At 54.5% G+C, this 22,998-nt stretch overlaps 1 protein-coding gene across 5 annotated transcripts in view; it reads left to right on the forward strand.

Annotated features, from left to right (window-relative positions):
- Positions 1–22,998, forward strand: part of ZMIZ1 (zinc finger MIZ-type containing 1) — a 231,295-nt gene that overhangs the window by 113,155 nt on the left and 95,142 nt on the right. For all 5 annotated transcript variants that reach the window (XM_019749484.3, XM_074339673.2, XM_019749483.3 and 2 more), the window contains 2 exons: positions 10,482–10,590; positions 16,590–16,703. In XM_019749484.3, the coding sequence (XP_019605043.1) occupies positions 10,531–10,590; positions 16,590–16,703 (174 nt within the window). In that variant the 5' untranslated portion in view covers positions 10,482–10,530. The remainder of the gene's footprint in view (positions 1–10,481; positions 10,591–16,589; positions 16,704–22,998) is intronic.

The following is a 22,998-nucleotide window of genomic DNA, read 5'->3' on the forward strand; positions in this document are numbered from 1 at the left end:
GGGGTGCACAGCTTGTCCTTGGAGGGTTCCAGGGATGAGGTCCCCACTCCCAGCCTGGGGCGGTAGGTGGGAGGGGTAGCCTCACACCCAGACTCCCTGAGTGCAGACCAGATGACAGGCAGGGTGATAGCCACCAGATCCAGCTGACTCACTGCCCCACCCCCACCCCCGCCCCCCACCCCCTCACACACAGACACACACGACATGGGGCTTTCTGGAGAGGTGAGGGGGAATTTGTGGTGTCAGTTGCCAGCCTCAGCCTAGCTGGGATGGTGAAAATTTCCACATAGAACCATGGGGACCTTGTAAGGCTTTTTCAGGGGAAACCACAGGGGTTACCCAGTGGGAGCAGAGCCCCTGCTCTCTTCAGGCTAGGCACAGACTATCACAGTCACCCTGTCTTACCCCACCCCTACCTCCAGGCTGCTGGGAACTCCACAAGGCAGGCTCTGCATATCTGAGCTGTCTATGGCCATAGGCCTGGCCTGGGCAGGCATCTGCAGGGGGTACCTAGATGCAGTTAGGGGCAGAGAGAGCCAAGAAGTTCAGGGTAGGCTGGGTATGGGCTCTGGTCTCTCTCCACTCCCACCTCTGCCGCAGGCCTCAGTTTCCTCATTTGTAAACAGGCCCGAGCAGATCCCCAGATCCTCTCCAGATCTAAGCTATGAGGACTTTTTTTTTTTTTATCTTCCACTTTTAGCTCAAATAAATAAATGTCTGTTTTATGATGTTTTTGTTTCCCTAATTTTTGATTTTTGGGAAATTAAAAACAAAATCTGAGAATTCATAGCAATTAACTAAAGGAGAAGACATATACAGTTAGTAAAAATGAAAAGCTCAGGCTTGGGAGGAAAAGCTGTCCTAGGTCAGCCTTACTTCCCTGTGTGACTAGGTAAAAAAGTGCCCACCCACTCTGAGCCTCAGTTTTCTCATCTGCAAAGTGGGCTAGTACTTGTCTGTGAGGCTGCGATATAAGGTTGTTGAAGTGTGGCTGGCTCACCGGAGCGGGCCATATGTGGGCTCTCAAGAGGAGCCTGGCTCTGACTCTCAGTTTAGGGGAAAGAGCACAGTCAGGAATCGAGACTTCTTCATGCGGAACTCTACTCATGCCTTGACTGGCTGGTGACTCAGGCTAAGCCCTCTCCTCTCTGGGCCTCTGTTTACTCTCTTTTCAAAGATGGGCTGCCCAGAGGGTTCTTCTCATGTGTCCATACCAGGTAGTTAAGCAAGGCTGGCCAGAAGGGTGTGTGGAAGATGGGCTAGGCACGTCCAGACTCAGTGGAAAGAGTGCGGTGACTGATTAGCTATGCCTGCCATGGGTGCCGGAGGTTGGGGCGGTATCTAAGCCCTTGGTCCTTAAGGGCTCATCGAGCTCTGTGTGGCTCTCGCTGGGACATGTTGTTGGCCCTGCGCCTGTCTGGACCTCCTACTAAATGCCAGGTGGGTGGATTTGGAGCCTTGAAGAGCTGGGGGTAAGGAGGAAGCAGTGGGGAATACCTCTTTGTCCCTAGAGCCAGAGCACTAAGAATACCTGCAGGGTGTTTGCAAGTTTCTAGAGGGCACCAGCTGGTAGTTAGGGCACCTGGCTCCATCTCCAGCCTCATCCCACCCCATGTCCTCCAAGGGCCCTCAGGGAACTGTTCCCACCCTCCCTCTTCCCCACTTCAGTGGCAGGTGGGCAGTGAGCCTTTGGAACCGTAGACAAAGCCAGGCCAGGGCCACTGCATGAGCACAGCTATCCTGAGGAAGGCTGTGGCCCAGGCCCAGCACCCAACAGCATCAGGCAGGACTGTGACTCCCTGTCTCTGCACCATCCTCAACAATCCACTTGGTGACAATCACTTTGTTCACGGGCAGGGCAGTTGGGGCCAGGGAAGAAAGTGCCTAGTTGAAGAAGGTCTGTCACTTTCCCATGGAAAGCATGATGCAGGAAAACATCATCAGACCCGAGTTCAAGTCCTGACACTGCCACTTCTCAGTAGTGTGACCTTGAGCAAGACATGGGACCTCTCTGAGCCTCAGTTTCTTCATCTGTAGTATGGTAACAGTAACTGGAACATCACAGCAGAATTCTGAGGCTTAAAGTGAGGTGATATAAAGCAAGAGCCTAGTGGCTGGCACATATAGGCTCCATAGTTGTTTAGTTTCTCTTTCCACTCTGAGGAAACAAAAAGCAGGGTCATAGCCTTGGAGAATGACTATCCAGGGCTGAATCTGGTGACCTTGTCCAGGGCTAAATCTGGCCCTCCTTCACCTTTTAGGTAGAGAAGCTGCCAGAGGAAGTTCACTCTGAGGTCAGAGATTTGGAGTACCACCAGAGGGGGACAGGAGGGTTTGGCCTCAAGGGCATGGCCTGTGCCTGCTAAGGCGTCACATGCCCCCAAGGGATGAGGGACACCTGAACACAGCTGCAGCTCCCAGCCTGGTGTGAGACAGGCCAGTAGACTGGCACCTTTGTCAGGACAATATCAACACATGTTCTCCCAAGTAAATTGTCGTCCCTCTGGATTAACTTTTGTGTCCCAGAGCAGGCTGTCAGACATGGCAGTGTGGGGCCGGTCCTCAGGAAGCCCCCACCTGAAACACCAAGGGTCCATTATGTTACCCACTGACCACCATTGACAATGGATGTTCCTGTAGGTGAGGGTGGGTGCTGGGAGACTGGGTCATGGAGAGAAGTGGGTCCACCCTACCAGGAGCTCCTGGAACTCTGGCCAGGAGGTGTGGAGCCTTGTCAAGTCTTGGCACGGGGCACTGCCTGAGTTGAGGAGAGAAGAACTGGAAATGGAGGAGCTGTTGTCCAAATCAGAATTTCCCTTTTCAGAACACTGTCCCCTAAGTGACTTCACTTAGTCAGCTCTTCAGCCCAGTGGAGCAATGAGGGAAGACACCTTCCTGTTTGACAGTTGAGGACACAGACTCAGGGAGATGAAGCGGCCTCTTACAGACTCAAAACAGCCAGGAAAATCTGACTCTCGGGGCCCGTTCCCTACCCAGGGCCCACACCTACTTCAAGGCCTCAAGCTGGCCCAAGGGCCTGTCCTAGCTGCCTGGCCAAGTGGGAGGCAGCGGGTTCTAGGCAACTGCCCGAAGCTGCTGCTTTTTTTTTTTTTTTTTTTTTTTTAAATTTAAAGTGTGTTTTTCTAGGACTCATCAACTCCAAGTCAAGTAGTTGCTTCAATCTAGTTGTGGAGGGCGCAGCTCACACTGGCCCATGTGGGGATCAAACCGGCAACCCTGGTGTTACGAGCATCATGCTCTAACCACTGAGCTAACGGGCCACCCCTTGCCTCCCCCTCCCATTCTCATCTCCCTGACTTCCCTGGAATAGGGTATAAAGTCACTTTCTTCTGCCTGTCTTTGTTTCACTACCCATCTCTTCCTCTGACTCCAGGCAATGTGCCTGGTGCAGGTTACCTAGGATTGGGAGTGGAAGAGTCATACGCTGTGTGACCATCAGAAGCTCCTGCACCTCTCTGAGCCTCTGCTCCTTCACCTTGAAGACAAAGGAGGGCGTTGGACTATGTCAGTGCTTCCCTAACCTCAGTCACTTTCATCCCATTTATACTAAGTTTAAAATGATTCTTTAACCTACTTACATCTGCCATCGCCCCCAAATTTAACCTTATCCTAAATAATAATGTCCACAAACTCAGTAGTGATCACTGTTCTAGTCCAAATACTTCACTATGGATACGTAAAATATTTGCCCATGGTCCACCTGAAATCATTCTTGTTCCACTGGTGGTACATGCATCCGTCTTTGGGAACCCTGGAGGCTCTCCCAGTCCCAGGACACTCTGATTAGGGTTGGGTCATGGGGTTTTCAGCTCTTACAACTTTCAGTCATGATGGCAGTCTATCCACCCATCCGTCCATCCATCTAATGAGTATTGCTGAGGACCTGCTGGGTACTGGGGCCTGGGCTAGACTCTGGGAATCCATAACCGGATGACATCCCAGCTGATGGGGGAGATGGATGCAAAGATATACCACTGTCTAGTACTGTCAAGATGGGGTATGTGACAGAGATACTGGGGACATAGGAATAGAAGTGAATGGCTCTGCCAGGGGAAACCAACAAAGAGGGTGACAGTTGAACCCGGCCTTGATGAATAAATAGGCCAGGCATTTTGGGCTGAGGGGCAGAGGCAGAGACATGGCGATATGCTCTTCAGAGCACAGTCCAGGAGACAGAGCAAGCCCACGTGGAAGACACAGGGTATAGCTGGAAGGGGTGGAAGGTGGAGGCCAGGCCGAGGAGGACCCGGACTGATGCTGTCACGTTCAGGGTTGGCAGGTCACTGCTGACCCTGGGGCCCGTGATGTCTGCCCGTCCAACAATCTGAGAGCTGGTAAAGGGGTGGGCCGGGATAGGTTTCCCCTGAGCCCCCAGGATCTCCCACCAGGAAGAGCAGTGGGCAGGTCCCAAGCTCGCTGGCCCTGGTGATGTCTTAGAACGCAGCCTCTGCTCTGCAGGCTGTGGGTACAGGCCCTCCACCCCCACTGCCAGCACCGCTCGCCCCGGGGGACCTGTGTTGCAGATGTGCATGGTGATTGAATCATTTCTGCACACCGCTGCTCACACAGCTCCCCTGAGGACCCTGCCACTTGCCTGTGCAAGCTGTCATGAGATGTGTGTGCTCAAGTGCATCTGTGCCAGCACTTGAGTGTGTGCACGTACCTAGTCTTGAGTATGCAAAGGGAGACATATGTGTGTGAGTGTGCATACACGTAAGCAAAACCTCTGCCCCGAGTGCTTGTGTGTTACGTGAACTGGTTACCTTGTTTGGCCTCAAAAGTGAAAAATAAAATGCACTGGTTGTAGTACAGCTGACGTGGGCCTGCCACCCTAGGCAGCTACCTCCGGGGCTCCATCCATCCACATGTCCATGAGGCAGCTAAGAGCACCCTGCTCCCCATGTCTAGAGAGGAGCCCACTCGAGGGCCATGTGCCTCCTCCAACCTTTCAGACCAGGAGACATGCTTCCGGGGGACCCCGAGGAAACCCGGCGCCCAACAGCCAGATGGGTTCCAGTCCCTCTTGGCCCTTGTCTCCCTCTGTGTCCTAACCCTCTTTCAGCCCCTGCCTCTGATCCTGCCCTGTGAGGGCACAGGACCAGGGGGTCCCCAGGCGCTCTTTCAGCTCCCAGCATTCCCTGAGCTGCGCTGTGTGTGTAATCGCAGCTCGCTTTCCTGGAACGCGTCTTAGGCAGTGCTCAGGTAAACTTGGCCAGTGCTATGCTAGGTGTGGAGAAGCGTGCGTGACATGGAGGATTGGCCCTTCAAGAACTCAGCTAGGGGTTGGGAAGACTGGCTAACCCAGATGTGACCATCAGTCAGAAAACTTACATATGTGCAGTTAAGCCAAGCGAGCATAAGATGCAAAGACAAGTATGTATCTGAGAAAGGGGCAGCATGTGCCGTCTCAGGTTCCCCTGCAACAGCAGCTATTCAGGAGTTTCCTAGGCCTACCTTGGGACAGGCTTGCTTTGCAGTCTGAAAGCCAAGTATTCTACACTTGTCGAGATGGACTTTTCCAAACAGCTGGAACTCCTGACACAGAAATCGTAAGATGTTGGCGTTTGAAGGCCTGCCAGAGGATGGCTAGCCTTCATTTTACAGATGGGCAAACTGAGGCCTGGAGGAGGATGGCAGAGCAGGGTCCCCTCCAGGCTCCCCAAGCTGACTACCTTTGCACCTCCTACAAGCTCAAGCTCGAGTCTGCTCAGAACAGAGGGTGGGGAGCTTGACCCTTTCAGCCAAGAGGCAGACGGGGCTGGAAGGGCTGGGGCCATGGGTGCACCCAGTGACCTCCAGCTGGGAGGGAGCGCCGAGGTGGGCACTGGAGCTGCAGCCACGGAGGATTTATAGAGACTTGTAAAGGCTTATAGGAATCCAGAGTCCAAGGAGGGAGGCAGCAGTGGCCAAGCAATGCTCCTACGGTGGAGGGCGACCTCTGCTGGCCACTGCACGCTCTGCACTTCGCTGCACCGGCCAGCATGCAGGGAGCCCAGTGGCACAGGACAGCCTTGGAAGCAAGTAAATGGATTTGGGCAGTTTGGGTGGAATCAGGGCGACAACTCTGGGCCCACTCACAACCTGGGGTGGGGACTTCCAGGAGGCTCTGACCTCCAGTCTTTGTAGAGTGGAAAGAACAACATGTTAACAAAAAGGCAGAAAGTTTGAATGTCAGCCCAACGCCTTCCCCTCTGTGTGACCCTGAGCAAGTCACACCACCACCTGAGACTTTTAGGACTAAGTAAATTAGCAATGCACAGGACCAGAGCTGGTGCCTGCACATAGCAGGTGCAGAGCAAATGGAAGATCCCAGACCGCCCCTCAGTGAGCTACCTCTGTCATGCCTCCTTCAGCTCACCCCTCCTCTCTCCATGCCTGGGACTCTTCTCTTTCCAGGCCCTGACCCCGCTTCTGCAGGGACTGGAGCTACCAGCCCCATATATTCCTGATGTAAAGACCCCAATTGTCCATTGATCTCAGCAGTTTAAAAATGTCACCTCTCCTGTGAGTGCCTCCTTGATCAGCCAGACATTTGTCCTTTTATTATAGATTAAGACACACACGACACACAGTTGTGATCTATGACGTCTCTCCTGCTAGCCGCCACCCACCCTCTGGGTCTCACAGGTGTCCCAGACCCAGCCATTCATTTCTTGGTTCCTACAGCATGGAGCGCTAGCCTGGGAGAAAAGCCCTGTGGGACCTGGACCCAGCCCAGACGTGCTGTGTGGCCTTGGATAAACTGCTGTGGGCCTCGGGCTCCCCCCCAAAAAAACCAGCTGAACTGTCAGGTTGGTGCAAGGCCTCAAAGCACCTCTGGCTATTGATACTCCAAGAACCTTTGAATCCAGAAGCCAACTCTGGCTTCCAGACAGGATTGCCGTGAGCCAGCGTGGAGACTGACCTGAACACAGACAATTCTGCCCCCTCCTTTCTTTTTTGTTTGCTTCCTAAAGTGAGACCCCTGCCCACCCACCACCCCCCTGCGTCTGGGGCCTGGGTGGATCTGGACAACTAGTGCCTGCTAGGGGCGTCCCTGGGTGGGCTGAGCACCCCCAGGCTCCAGAAATGATCTATCAGTCATTCAGTAAATATTTTATCAAGGCCCCACTAGGTCACTACACATAGGCAAAATGCTGTGCCCATCCTGGGCAAAGTGCCTTGTGAGACCATCCAATCCCCCCTCCTCACCATCCTGCTCTACAAATGGAGAAACAAAGGCCTAGAAAGCCAGAGAAGGTTTATCAATGCCTCTGGTTGGGAGCACTCATGCTCGCTGCATTGGAGGAGGGCCCCGGGAGAGTCCCAAATCTCTCCTGTGCAGGTTTCTAACCCTCTGGGCACTTAGGTTTGTCGACAGTGCCCCCTCCTGGCCTTTTGGGCCACCACAGGCCCTTTGTCCTGGGTGGCTACAGCCTGAGGACAGGGGATTGAGGCCTGCACAGGCCTGGGGTTTCTTTGTCCTTTGCAGGCTCCTCCCGAGCTGACCCAGGCCTTTGTGTAATGGGTCCCATCGGCTGGCTGTGCAAACTGTGCTCTGTAATTGGGACTCTGGCAGCCACTGTTTACCCATGCCCAGGGTGGGGGCCGTGGTTCCTGGGAGACCACCAGGGTCCCTTTGGCTCAGATGGGTCTGACGTCAGACACGAAGGTGGCCTCACTGAAGGTGGCCCTGGCTTGCTCCCACCTGGGCTATCCCATGTTCCTGCTAACCCCACCATGCTTTGTGCTGGCTGAGGCTCTATGCAGGTAAACTCAGTCCCTGCTTGGGGGACCTATGGGTGTAGCAAGGGGAGTAACACGCCTAAAATACCACAGCAGCCTCCTGTAGGGACCCTTGGCGCCTCCCCAGTACCTGTGCAAAAGTTTAGACTGTAATGGGAAAGCCAGCTGCTACTCTAACCTCTGACCCTCAGTTTCCTCATCTGTAAAGTAGGGAGATAGTAACAGTGTCTATCTGTGCGCAGTACCTGGACCCACACCTGACTTACAGGAGGAACAAATAGTCACCTGAAAGGTGACCTGGAGTGAATACAAGCTTAGACCACGAGTTCGTCCTTTGAACATAAGAAAATTATTTCATTTTAATCCTCACACGCCCATAAATCTAGCAGAGGATTGGCACAGTATAGCCATTGAGAAGTATTTACCGGTTGAGTTAGAAGCACGCTTGGGTGGGCAAGTGGAGACTTAAGATGTGTGGACAGATGCATGGGTGGGTAGATGGATGGACGGACAGACATTTAGATGGATAAATGATGAATGGAGAAGTTGGATATCTGGGAGTATAAATCTGTGGTAGGTGGGGTGAATGGAAGCATGGTTGGCAAGGCAAGGATGGAAGAAATACACATGGGGCACTACCCCTATTTCTACCTTTTGTTGCTTGGAGAGCTCCCAGATAAAGTGAACCTGGAAAGCGCTTATTAAAAGTACAAGTGACCCAGTAACTCCACTTCTAAGAGTATGTTCTCTAGATTAATTCACACCTGGATGATACGGCCAATGTAAGAGGTGATCTTACAACACTGTTTGCAGTAATGAAATTTGGAGGCAGCTTCAGGCGTCATTACTCAGGCTGGAGTGCAGCCCCCTGAGCAGAAGGGTCTTGTCTCAGAACAGGCCCCAGGCCGTAGAACAGTGCCTGGTGGGGGAAGACATTCAAATGTTAGCTGGATAAATGATTCATCCGTACCTTGGAATACTGTGTAGCCATTAAAAAATGAAAAGGCTCTTTATGTCCTTATGTGGAATAAACTTTGAGATATTATTAAGAGGGGAAAACGCAAGATTTAGATAGTGTGTATACAATGCTTTCGGTTTGTGTGTGTTGTGTGTGTATGTGTGTGTGTGTGTGTGTGTGTGTGTGTGTGTGTGTTTTAAGGGGTGGCAGAGGAGAGTACACATAGATATTTGCTTCTCTAAGATGAGCCCGATGGAAGGAGACCGATGACTTGTTATCCCAGGAAGGGCGCCTGGGGACTGGGGACAGGCCAGCACTTCAATGGATACCCTTGTGGACTGTCTCATTTTTGAACCACGCAAATGAGTTGCCTTTTCAAGCACAAAGTGCTTTAAAGGAGCTGCCAGTAAAGGACTCCTTGCGGAGGACCGGGGCTTTCTTCCTAAGGCTGGGCCCAGGCATGCTGTCGGTTCCCTCGGGGAGGGTGCTTGTGCTGGGGGCAGTCTAGGCCCTGGAAGCCGACTGACATAGGGACACAGTTCTAGCTCCTCCTCGCCGTGTGGATTTGACAGATCTCTGGACCTTAGTTTCCCCGCTTGTAAAAGAGATCATTCTAGTTTTACAGAGTGAGAAGGCATAAAGAAGAGAATTCAGGGGCCCAGCATACAGAAAGTACCCAGTAAATGGGGCCTGGGATGACATGGCCAGAGATGAGGGCCCTTCCAGGGTGCAGTGTCTCCGGATAGCAGAGAAGGCCAGAGGCCATAAGCCTGTTTAGCACCCTGTGTCTGACCCACGTGTCTGCAGCCTGAAAGGCCCACTGGGTCATGGGAGAGCAAACCAGCCAGCAATGGGGCAGACTTCTGCTTGGCCCGAGGGCCTGGTGCACTGGAGCTAAACATGCTCTCCTCTGTCTCTGTCTCCGTCCCTGCCTTTATTGTCATGGCCTCCCTGGGGAGGCCTGGAGTCTCCAGGGTCTTTCTGGAGCTGAGGCAATTTCCTCTACTTCACTCCCTGGGAGGAAGTGGCAGTCACGTTAGTATTCCCCAGCCCCCCGCCCGTTCAGGAAGAGTGAGCCTGGTGCCCAGGACTTCCACGTACCCAGACCACTGAGCTGTGGGCTGTCAGGCAGAGCCCTGGTTCCTGATTGGGTCCTGATAACTGGCTCACTATGCCACCCTGAGTAACTCCCTTCCGCTCGGTGGGCCTCAGTTTCCTTATCTGGAAAATGGGGGTAGTGCTAATTGCTTCCCTCTTTTCTCACGAGGGCAAAGGGGAAAAATTGAATTGTGAATGGTTTGTGAAGTGTGAAGAAACTCTAAAGTCTGGGGGATTTGAGGAGGCACCCGTGACAGGATTGCTATACTTACACCATGCGTGCAGTAAAGGTCATCACATGGGAAGACCCCCCACATACACACGCACGCACGCGCGTACACACACACACACACGCACACGTGTGAGTGTGCAGTTCAACGTCCCGTGGTGGACACATTCGCCATCACATTCGCCACCACAGAGAACACCCAGGAGCACCTCCTGCCCTCACGCCCAGTGGGACTCCCCAGCCACGCGTAGGGAAAGGCTGGCTGAGCAGCTGGGGCCACCCCTCCAGCACAGGGCTGCCTGAGGCAGAGACCACCATGGCTTGCAAAGGGCCCTGGAACCTGCCAGGAGCCACTGGGGCCAGCATGTTGGTGTTGCGGTTGGAGGGTGGCTGTGAGTCTGGTAGGCCTGGCACAACCCCAGTGATACCCACTCTCCTCTCTCTTCACAGGCTGGACAACGTTCATGGCTCTCGGGTAGAACCCAGCGAAACGGCCAGAATGAATTCTATGGACAGGCACATCCAGCAGACCAATGACCGACTGCAGTGCATCAAACAGGTGGGTGCATGGCTCAGTCCTCTTCCCCCGCCCAGCAGCTGGCGAGGACAGGGCAGTAGGGTGCTGGCCTGTGCTACAGCTGGGTATCTGGGGCTCTGGGTGGAGGTACTGATGGGCATGAGCCTTCTGCCCGGGGTTCCCTGACCACCCACCTCAGGAGAACATTGCTGGCATGAACCATCCTAACACTGGGATCACACACATCTGGATTCAGATAGCAGCTCTGCCCTGTCCTGCCCCCTCCCTTCCCAGCTGTGTGACTTTGGACCAGTGTCATGCTCTCTCTGGGCTCTGCTGTGCACGCTGGGCTGTTGTGAAGACGCAATAAAGTACCTAATCTCCTTCCCACACCTAAGCTCCTGCCCCTCTGCTCCAGGGATTCTCTATAAATAAACAGAAAAGAAAATGTCCTGGGTAATTAGATCACGTTACAGAAAAAGAAACCAAGGCACAGAGAAGGAAAGGGAGTCACCTGAAGTCACACAGCCCAGCCCCACTGGTGCTGGTAGGGTCTCCTCCAGAGAGTGGCGAGTTCCCCCTCCTGCTGACGCTCACACCAAGCTCAACAGGCTATTTGTTGGCCAGCAGCCCATCTGGATTGTTCAGAGGTGGGGAATGCTCACAGTGGGCTCAGAGGCCCCCACTTTAAGAAGCTCGGTTAAACCTGAACAGGCTAGTGCCCCCGAGTGGTGGTCAGGAGGGCTGTGCCCACCCTCTGGGCTCAGGCCCCTGCAGCCCTGCGTGGCAGTGGCAGTGGCAGGGAAAGTGTACAGACTCCAGATATTATTTTACTCCAGGAAGGAGCAGATATGGTGGAAGGAGTGTGGGCTTTGACGTCAAACAGACCTGGGCCCCAATGCTCACTCCTCCATGTCCCCACAGTACTCTGTCCCTTTGTTTCTCTGAGTCTCAATTTCCCCACCTGTCAAATGGGCCCATGAGACCAACCTCGCGGGATAGTGTGAGGGTTATGGGTGAAGCACATAGCCTGGTCCTGGCATGGGAAGGGGCGTGATCAGCTAATGGAAGCAGAGCTATTGTCTTCAGTGTCTCAGCGACAGGGAGAGGAGTGCTGGGGCGAGGCCCCTGGTTTAGGCAGGTTTAGCAGGAAGCTCGGGTAACCAGCGTGGGCCACTGGCTGCAGGACCTCAGCCCATAGCCCCACCCCGACACGGGTTGCCCTCCCTGAGCTCCAGGGCCCAGTGGAGCTGAGGCTAGTCCCTGGGAATGAGGGATGTGTGTCCTCTCATTAGCATCAAGCAGAGCAATCTCGGAAGCCTGTGCGGAGTCTGAGGAGAGGAAATTGAAGAAGACTTGTTACAGATTGAACTCAGCCCGAACAGCTCTCCCAAACGCCAATTACGCCTCTGTTCACGGTCACAGAATAGAAACCAGACGTGCGCGCCCTCCTCCCCGCCTTCCCTCCTCCTCCTCTGCAGGGCTTTCTCCCAGCTCTGCCTTTGACCCAGTTTCTCCCGCTCATGAGGGATCTACTGTCAGTGGCCTCCACCCCACCCCCCAACAATACAGTCAAGCCCCCTGTGCATGAGCCTCTGTGTGCCAGGCGCACAGCTGCCCTTGAGACCTGCTCACAGCTTGACCCCTCTCCCCACGCCCGGCTCTGCATCACCAGGAATCAGGGTGCCCTTTATTCCAGGAGCCCTGCCCTCTCGAAGCATGTCACACCGAGCTCAGATTTCCTAGTCGTGAACCTGAGCGCGGCCCTCAGTAGCTACCTGACCTTGATTCAGCTGCCACTTTATCTCACTTTGTCTGTGAAATGGGCATGGTGATGCATGCCAACCAGTAAGTGAGAAGCTGCTGGAAGGCCAGGGGTCACCTCAGCAGCCCTCCCCCAGCCTGCCCCGCCTACCATGTGCCTGCACACATATTGGAGCTCTCCGTTTGGGCCAGACTGAGAGTGAGCGGGCTGTCCATATGCCCCCTGCCCCCAGGCCATCCAGAGCCCCCTGCATCCTCCAAGCCTCATTCCTGCACCTCTGGTCAGACACAGCTTGGCACTGACGTCTGTCTGCTCCCCAGCTGCCGGACAGTGACCACGGCTGGCTGAAGACTGTTGATTCTCAGACATCTTGTATCCTAATTAGAAGAGAAAGGCGAGCAGGTCTGCATGCTCGGAGGGTGACGGATGTGTCGGCTCTGCCTACCTCTGGCTGGAGGGGCTGTGGGGCCTCACAGCCTCCAGCTCTCGACTCTTGTCCCCGACTTACTTCTACAGCATGGTCTCCCCCCGCACCACCCACCCTGGTTCTCGCCCGTGCTATCCTTGCCACCCCCCAGCACCCTGCTGCCTGTCTTCACTCCAGGCCTCTGACTTAGCCGCCTTTCCGCCGTCTCATCCTCGGCTACCCAAGGAACCAGTGGTCTCCCTCTACAGTGTACCCCACTCAGAGGTCACAGGCACAGCTGGGCTCTAGGTGCAAAGCAGCTAATTCCCGCACAGCTGCCTCCCTAAACCCCAGACGCCCTTCTGAGCATCTGTACCCCCATCTCTGAGCCCCAGTGTTTCCTGGGCACCCAGCTACTTCACCAATCCTGCTCTTTCTCGCTCGAGCTATAGACCCCACAGGGCGTATATCAGGCCTTGCACCAGCCTATGTTCTTTAGGGGCAGACGATGCACCGTATTCACCTCTCAGTCAGCAGAGGCTACTGTCGTACCCAGACCAGGGTGAGGCCCAAGTATGCTGCGGGGAAGGAGGCAGGCATGGACTGATGGATAACGAAGGGAATGAATAAATGGGTGGACAGATGGACATATGGATGGGCAATTAGGAGGGTGGGTGGTGGTTGGATGTGGATGATGGATGGATAAATGGGTGAATGAAGGGATGAGTGGGTGGTTGGATAAATTCTGGATGGATAGGTAGATAGGTAGGTAAATGAATGGATAGACGAGTGATGGATAAAGTAGTGAATGGATGAATGGGTGGGTAGGCAAGTGGATGGATGGTTATGAGCTGACTCATTTTTGGTTGGATGGATGGCTGGCTGGCTGGGTGGGTGGATCATTTGATTCATAGATGGATTGACAGGAAGATGCATTCTTCACTTGGTCTGGGTAGCTAATCCCTGCGCTGGGCGTTCATTGGCGTCCCCTACTCCTGCCCCAACAGACTCAGTGGCTGGTGGATGTAGCCCAGATCTCCTGAGGAATTGTGGAGATGGCCAGGCTTTCTGGTAGGGGACAGGATATTAGTATCCAGTCACAGCCGCAGCCAAGGCAGCGTCTGCCTCTGATTCAAATCTGTGCTCTCATCCCCAGACCATCAAAGGCTAGCCACGGTCATCCACCCAGTCCTGGCCTCTCCATGTGCCACTGGGGACCTGTTCTGAAGTGGCCATCTTGAACCATCCTTTGGACAGTTAACTGCTCACTGACCATTTCTGCGTGGGCCTGGCCTTGTGCCATTTAGGGTTCCAAAGGTGAACAGGGCGCTATTTCTATACTCAAGAAGTTCATAAGAGAAACAAGAAACAGTACAGAGGTCGCAGCATACAAAGCAATAACAGCATTTACCTGGCATGTCCTCTGTAATGGGAGTCATTAAGTCTACTGTTTCTACACCTTTCAGCAGCCCTGCAAGCTGTCATCACCCCATTTTACAGCTGAGGGATCTGAGGTTCAAGAACATACCCAGGGCTGTGTGGCTCAGTGGCTGAGATGGGATTTTGTCCAGGTCCGTCCTGCTCATTTCACTACATCACTCAGTTTCTCTGTGCACTACAAAAGCACCAAGAGGGGAGGGGGTTGGGCCAAGGCCACAGAGTCATTGAGCAACAGCCACTGAATGGGGTGCCGGACATTCTACCAATAAGTTGCGCCCACAGTTGACCACCCAGAGCCCAAGCTGACAGTCACATGAGCTGGCCAGGGTGAGGGTGGAGAAGCTCAGAGGTGGGCTGGCCAGGTATGGAAAGCTGAGCGCTCAGAGGCCAGAACAAAGCTGGGCTACTGAGCCTGGCCTCAGAAGCCACTTGGGAGCCCAGAGCCCCGAGGGGGGGGGTGCCAAGGGTGGGGGTGCGGTGGGTGGGCAGCTCTGAGAGCAGCCTGTGGTGGCTGATGACCCTACTAATTGGGTGTGACATCATGTAAATAAACGGAATAACTCGGTTAGCAGAGGGAGGCTGCTGGGCAGGGAATGAGCTGGTTTGCTTGGCTTCCCACATGGAGCCCAGGTGCTGCCCGAGGCCTCGGAGGGGGCCCGTTTTAGAAAGAGGGCACAGGGGCAGAGGTGAGAACCCACTGCTGCCCTCTCAAAGGGCATGTTTCTATATGTGGAAGTTCCTCCTGTCTTCTGCAAATCAAGTGCAGGAGCTCTGTCTTTGCAGAAACAGCGCTGAGCAGAGCCAGGGCTGAGAGCTGCCGAGTGCTGAATGCAGGTGTGCTTCCAGGGGAGCCTCTGGGAGACAGTCGGGGCCAAGGGCAGCCCCATGTGGGAGCACCCCGTGCACCAGGCGCTTTGCCAGGGCCCGTATAATCCTCACCTTGTTTAATCCTCACCACGACCCCATGGCAGAGGGCTGTGTTGCTGCCCACTTGCTCGCTTTCTTTCCTTCATCTCTTCCCTCTCCTTATTCTCCCACGAAAGGATGATATTCTAATTTGTTCCACTTTCTTCCATCCAATTTTAAATCTTGCCTTGCACAAACCACATTGTAACACCAGTCATGTAACCCTAAGCAAAAGAAACAAACAGTCCTACCCCTTGCCTGTGATCTGCCATGCCCATTTTACAGATGAGGCAACTGAGGTTTGAAGAAGAGAAGACTGCCTTAGGTCAGCAGCTAGTTAGGAGGTGAAGGCAGAATGTGACCCCCAGGCCCTTGCCCCACAGGGGCAACCACAGCACATCCTGCGCCCCTCCCAGTTCTGGGAACTGGCAGTTCCTAAGACCCCTTCCTGCCTTGGCTCTGAGGCCAACTCACGCTGCAGGTAGAGATGCTGCAGTCCCCGGGGGCAGCTACTGTTCCCTGTCTCTGCCAGCACCGAGGCCATGGGAACCTCAAAAGGTACCAGCTTCCCTTTTGTAGCTGCTTACACTCCGGCCCTCGTGGTCACCCTCTATATGTCCCACTGGAGGACCCACAGGCCGTCACACCCAGCACTGAAATCCTAGCTTTGTCCCAACGTGCTCCGTGACCCTGGGCTCAGTGCCTCGCTCAGCGTGGCCTGGGAAGTCATGAATAAGTGTTAAAGAAGTGAGGTGTGGCCATGGACTCCACCCCATCCTACCCCATCAGCCCTGTGGCTAGGGTTTGAAGGAGGATCTAGAGACCTTGGCATCAGTCTCTGCTGACTCAGACCCCCAGACTGGGAAGGGCCTGAGCTCAGGCTGGGACCTCTCCCAACAATGCCAGCAGCCCCCGAGCCGAGCCAGACTAGGAAATCGGGTCGCTAAGCCATACACTCCAGACCACGGTGTGACAACCTGGCCACAGTGTGCTTTAGTCCACCTTCCCAGCTGGGTGTGGCCTGGACGCTTGTCTCTGACCGCCCTGCTCCCACCCTATTTGGCTGTAGCAGAGTTTGCTCTGAAGCTAGAGTTGGTGTGTGTGTGAAGGGGGGCGGGCGTCATTAAGAAAAAATCTCCAGGGCCAGCCTGTCCTGGCGCAGGGAGAGCTGCCTCCAAGTATTGTAGCCAGATGCCACCCTCCTGAATCCTGCAGGTTCGCCTCCCCCCACTGGCAGCATCCAGAAAACACTAATATCTGCTATCATTGCCTTCCTCTAGACCTTGGTTTTCCTGTCTTTACAATGGGGCTGCTAATCCCCATCCTGCCGGGGATCCGGCTAGGGGCAGAGATGCAAAGGGAAGGGGCATGAGGGGGAATTGGAGGAAGCTCGTGAATCAGCCCGTCCCTTTCTGCAGGTCTCCTCCTGGGGAGGCCTGGGGTCTGCCCCAGTCCTGGCCCCACTGCTGCCCATGCTGGCCTCGTTCTTGGGGCCTCATGCTTCCTCCTTTCCCTCTCCCACAGCACTTACAGAACCCAGCCAACTTCCACAATGCCGCCACAGAGCTGCTGGACTGGTGTGGAGACCCGAGAGCCTTCCAGCGGCCCTTCGAGCAGAGCCTGATGGGCTGTTTGACGGTGAGTCCACACACTCCTCCACCTGCGTGCACCCAGAGAGGATGGCTAGGGTCTGGCACGCCTAGCCATGTGAAGGGGAGGCTGCAGACCATGGGGGACCGGAGAGAAGAAGGCATCGGCGCTGGAGGGCATGGCCCGTCTGTGCACACCCCTGATATAGGCACCATGGTCTGATGGGGAGACAGTGGCTTACATGGATTACTTGGGCTCCCCACACTTGGTGAGAAAGACAGGGCCTACTTTGGGGGAGTTCCAGGGCTGATGGGAGTAAATGTTCCGTCATAAACACAGCAGAGAGACTCTTGAAGGGTTTGCAGCCATCTACCCAGTCATTCATTCATTCACTCAGGTAAACATCTGTCTTTCATTCATTTCATTCATTCACTTAGGAAAACAGCTCTTTGTATGGTCATCTATTGACTCACCCGTTCACATAAGCATTTATTGAGCTCCTATTACATCTATCCATCTATCCAAATAAACACTGATTGATCCCTTATTTGTCATGTACAATCCCCTCTGCTAAGTTTTGCGAGACCAACAATGATAAGACTTTGCCAAGCCCGATTTCCTCTTTAGTAGGAGAGACAAATGTGGAAAGAGATGGCTGAGAAAATCGTGGACAAGGTAGAGATAGCACAGAGAAAGGAAACATTAACTGCCTGGAAGGTGAGGCCGGTCGTGGAAAACTGACAAAAGGAGCCACTTACATACCTTTAGACATTGGATCCATTCGCACAAGCAGCTGAGGACAGCAAGAGCATTCCAGATTCTAGGCACATGGAACGGCACATGCAAAGGCTGAGCCGTACACCAGAACCCAGAGAACTGAAATTAACTCAGTTTGATAAGGCTCTAGGATACATGCGTGGCAGAGGCCAAGGTCAGAGCTGGTGGCATGATTTGCCAGGCTTAGAAGCTTGGCAGCTGACAGCCACACGGAAGGAGCGTGAAGCTTATGAGGGTCTCCAGCCACATGATCTGTATTCATAAGTGTGAAAACACCTCAGCATCCAGAGAGGGCAGCTGCTCAGAGGACCCTGAGTCAGTTTTGAAGGGAATGTGGGTAAACAGATTGCTAGGGAGCCTGGCTTCCCCACGGCTTGCATAGAAGGGGCCAGGATGGATGCCTAGCCAGGCAGGAACAATGGGTAAAGTCCAAGGGCACAGTGTTTCCTGTACTGCTGCCAGCAGGAGGGAGGCGGACGGCCCAGGGTGGTCCTGGCCTAAAGTGAAAGGAATGGCAACAACAATGTGGGCCATCATTACCAAGCTCGTCTTCTGTGCCTGACACTGAGCGTGGCCCACTGGACGTGCCTTCTCACTGAATCCTCACACCCACTCTGTGCAGCTGCTCCTGCATCTTCCCCACTTTATAGAGGAGGAAACTGAGACTTGTGACTGACGTCCCAAGGTTACACAGTCCATGAGAAGTAGACCTGGGATTCGAGCCGAGACCCATCTGCCTGTAGAAAGGATGCTCCTGGCCATTAGGGATGCCAGGCAGGGATAGAGCCAAGACCCTCCCAGGCTTCTCTATTTGTCCAAAGCCGGCACCATCTGGCCCCCATTGGGGCCACTGGGCCAAATCAGGCAGCCACCTGCATTGGCCAGCCCTCCTCATCCTTCAGCCCACTGGGCTCTCCCTCCCTCCCCAGCTCCCTTAATCCTCTTTGTGGGGATCCTGGTTCAGGCTAAGCCCTGTGGGCAGGGACAGATGTTACCAGAGGCCCCCTCACTCCCACCCCAGCTGCAGGCAGCCAGAAGTGAAGGAGAAGGTAGGGATCTCACACAACACATGGCTGACTCAGACAATGGCCCTCGCCAGGCTGGATGGGCAGCTGGGCATGAGATGATGACCAGTAACTGGCTCTGCCCTGGCCTTGTCGTTCATCTATTCATTCAACAGACATTCATTAAGTCCCTGCAGTGGGCCCGGCCCTGTGCTGGGCACCGCAGGGAATACACTGAGCGCAATGGACCGCTCTCAAGCAGCTTACTTTCCAGTGGGGAGGCTGGCAGCAAACACCCTGCCCCCTCTCCAGGGTGTATGTCCTTACACCCCTTGAGAGGGTCAGGGTGGTGGTCAAGGAAAGTCTCCCGAGGCGGGAACCTCCAGCTGAGTCCCGAGTGGTAAAGTCAGCTAAGGGAGGAGGAGAGGAAAGGATCCTCTAAGCCCACAAAGTGTGTAAACTGCGGCCCGCCATTTTTTATTGGCCCACAGCAAATTCCAAAAATATATTTAGTTTACTTAAATAAACCAGGTGAGGCAATACGTACTTCACCTCGAGTGAGTGGCCGGCTGTTTGTGTATTTTACCGCATATGGCCCTTGGTAAAAAACGTTGAAAAAAGTTTGGACACTCCTGCTCTAAGCAGAGGGAACTTCTAGTGCAAAGGCCCTGAGGCTTCATTTGTTCAAGGAACAGAGCACAGGAATGGGAGAGGGATATGAGATGAGGCTGAAGAGAGAAGCAGAAACCAGCTAACACAGGGCCTGCAGAGCAAACGAGAAGAGTTTAGATATTTGAAGGGCAATGGGGAGCCTTTAAAAGGGTCTTAAGCAGGTGAGTGACGTGATATGATTTGTGTGAGGATAAGAGCTCTTAAGGGGAACATCCTTGGAGGGTCGGATGGAGGGATTGTGGGGTGCTCCCTGGAGGAGGAGGTCCAGGGAAGACCCTGTAGGATCTGACAGGACAGGGAGCAGGCTGTGGGTCCCAGGCCAGGGAAACTGGACAAAGGCACACTGCAGCTCTCCTGGGCCTCTCCTCATTACACCGCAGGTTAGGGCGTACCCATGGTTCAAGGGCCGGCTTTGCCCCCAGACCTTCTAGCCTGCTGCTTAGCCAGAAAGATGCCCTTGGTTCACTGGCCACAGCTGCAGAGACCCGAGTCTGACTATCAGTAGAACCAGTGGCAGGAAAAGGTGGAGTCATAGAAGACACCCTCAGTGCCCAAGGCACTTGCCTGGGCACTGTCACCTTGTATCCTTATGAAGACCCTGCAAGGTGGTCAGGAAAGGGATCATTACCCCTGTTTTACAAACAGGGCAACCCAGAGGGGGGCAGTTTGCTCTAGTCCCAGGCTGGTACACTGACTGCAGCCCCACCCCCCAGCCCCAGGGCCCTGCTGCCAGCCCTCCCCTCCCCGGGCATCCTTACTCCCCACCCTGCCCGTGGGGAGGGAGGTCAGCGTCCCCAGCGGCCTAGCCTGCGAGCCTTTCTAGCCCCCCAACACACGCCCCCCCCCATCCAGGTGGCAGCCTGAGCACTCCAGGTTGCTGCAATCCCCTGGGTGATCTCTGGGAGCAAATTTCTCTGGATCCGGCTTACTTGGAGGATATAAATGAAAAACCACTTAGCCTCAGGCAGAAAATGGACACATGTGCCATACCAGCTTCTAAGCAGCTCGGACACAATTCGAGTAAGAGGCTCTGGACCCCCGGGCTGGGCCCTGGGGTGAAGAGCCCTTCAGGCCACTGCCAGACTCCTATCCCACCCTCCCCTTCACATCCTCTGCCCCCAGGATGCAGAAGTGCAGGAGCCCAGGGCACCACTTCCTCCTCAGGACCAGGTTTTTCCTGATGATGCTGGCGGCTCGCTCTCCTGGCCCCCTCCTTCAGCAGCAGAGCTGAGACCCCTCTCTGGTGTCCCCCTCACAGTCAAGCCTCCTGGACGTCCTCCCTCTTCCTTCTATAAGAAGGCTCAGGTGGTCAGAACACAGGAGAGGGGAGACAGAAGAGGAGAACAGAGACCAGTTAGCACATCAGCAGGGTCCTCATCTCTCCAGTGAGGAATTCCCCATGGCCTCAGAGCCTTCACTGCTGAAGCCCTGGGTGTACATTCACATACAGCACTCACTGAGCTGTGTGCCCAGTCCTGGCTGTCACCCTTGCAAGAAGGGCAGTTTGTACCCATTTCACTTATGAGTACACTGAGGCCCAGAGAAGTTAAGTCTTGAGTGAGATAGAACAGCTAGTAAGTGGCAGAATCAGAACCCAGTCTCATGCCTGACTCCAAAACAGCAGTAGCAGCCAGTGCAAATATCAGCCTACCCCTGCATTGAGATTGGTAGCAAAGGGAAATGACAGTTCTGCCCTAAGGGGTTAGGGTATAACCATGAGACAGAACTGGGACACATGGAACAGCCAGAGCCATTACACATAACCCTGGAAATGTAGGAGAGCCTCGAACCTTTACAGGAGAAGAACCTGAAGTTCAGAGAGGTTAAGTAACTTGGCCTTAGGTTGCACAGTATAGGGTGGAACAGGATTAGAGGACAGGCCCACCATGCCTCCAGTTACCCTGACTATCAGTCAGAAAGGGCTGTGGGTCCAGCCCCCTGCCAGCAGCAGAAACTCCTTCTCTAGCATCTCCCAGACAGCCTGTCCTGCTTTCCGGCTAGTAGGCTCACCACTTTACACGGCAACAGACTCGTTTTATGGGACTAACGAACTTGCCATGTGACCTTGAGCGCGCCCCCCACTCTCACGTGTGGGCTTTAGTTTCCCTTTCTGTGGCATGACTGGCTGGGCTCCCTGACGTGTAGATCCCCCTGGGCCCCAGGGTCTAGGTCTCAAACAGCCAGGTCCTGCAGGTCAGACAGCCTGAGGAGCAGCGAGTCGGCGTGGCTGAGCTGGCTGGGCCTGGGCAGCCAGCAGAGGGCAGCAGCGCTGCAGCCGCTCACCTCCCGCCTTTATGGAAGAGGGGTCTTCCTACCCCCAAAAGACCTTCCTTGAGTGTACCATGCCCATTGCAGTAGGCACGTTACGTGTGCTGTTACTCTCTGAAACACAACAGGCTGCTCAGCTGAGCTCACCCTCCCCACCACTGTCAGTCAGACCCCACCGCACAGGACTTTGTTGGGGGTCCTCAGGCTGGGCCAGAGGAATCCAGGGGTAGACATGAGGCCCTGTAGGGTCACAGGGTCCAGCTTAGCCCACTCTGCCACACCTGTGCTGTGTGACCTTCCGCAAGGTCCCACCTTCTCTGGGCGTCAGCTTCCTTGTCAGTGAAAGGAGGCCGTTGGAGCCAATGAGTCTTCTAAATGCTGGTGCTCAGTGGACTTGGTGACAAACAGACACTCCCTGCGCCTCTGCGGGCCAGGCCCAGGCCTATAGGACAGCCCTTGTACCAGCACCAGTCCCCTCTTGCTCAATTTAACTCGTTGTTTTTTAAACCAGAGCAACAGGATTAGCCAGTATTGGCCAAACAGAGGGACCTTTGCCTTCCTGCCATCAGCCTAGGGCCTGAGGCTTCTCCAGGCCAGTTGGGAGTTATGGCCTTAAACCTTTGTGGGCTGAAAACGAGCCCGGACCCTGTGGCCCAGCTGCCTGGGCGCATCCCGGCCTCTCACGGACAAGCTTTGGAACCTGGGGCTGTTATGCATCCTGGGTTTCCTCGTCTATAAAACAGAGATACTAACACCCCCTCATGGAGCTGTTGTAAGAATTTGATGCTTCACTGCTTACAAAACATTTACTTAGCCTGTAGTACCTGGGAGCCAGCTTTCTCACTACACTGCTCACCCATTAGACGTTTCCCACATACAGCAGCCTCACTGATGCACCGGTTCAAACGGACTGTCTGTGCTTGCTTGAATCAGTCCACCCAAGTCTTTTCTACCAAAAGGGGAAGGCACCGTAGTCAGCATCTGAGTGAAAGGACCCTTCTGGAACCCTCTCCCTCGCTGTGGAGTGTCTGTCTGCCATAAAGAATTAGGGGCCTTAGTTTTTATGCTTGGACAGTGAGACTAGCAGTGAGGACACCCCCGCCCTGGCGTGGCCCAGAGACTCTGGAACACGGTGTTTGCGTGGCGTGGGGGTGCATGAGGACCACAGTACAGGGGCACATGGAGCCCGTGGGAACGAGGCCTGAGGGGAACAGGAGACGTCTGGGGCAGGGGCTCCTGTTTGTCCTAGAGAAGCTGAGTAAATGTTCTAACCTGAAAAGTCCCTTTTTCCTCCCTGCACAGGGGGTTCCCAGTGGATGGGGTGGGGGGGACCTGTCCCAAGAGGCTCTGGTAGCCCTGGAAGAGGTAGCCACTGGCTCCTTCCTGGTTCCCCATAGACGATGTCTGGGCTGCAAGTGTCTATATTTGTTATATGAGAGTGTTGGCCTAGATGAGTGGTTTTCCCACCCTTTTAAGGCCTAGAGACCTTATAATGAACCCCTAACTATAAAGCCGGTGATGGGGAACTATTCTAATGGCTACAGAGGCCAGAGGCTCCCTGAGGACCTCCAGCACCTCTGGAACAGGTGGTCTCTAGGGGCTTTCTCCGAAGACGAGCCCCA

The sequence above is a fragment of the Rhinolophus sinicus genome, chromosome 15 (assembly GCF_057876585.1).
Source record: "Rhinolophus sinicus isolate RSI-liver-muscle chromosome 15, RSI-T2T, whole genome shotgun sequence".
Lineage (NCBI taxonomy): Eukaryota > Metazoa > Chordata > Mammalia > Chiroptera > Rhinolophidae > Rhinolophus > Rhinolophus sinicus.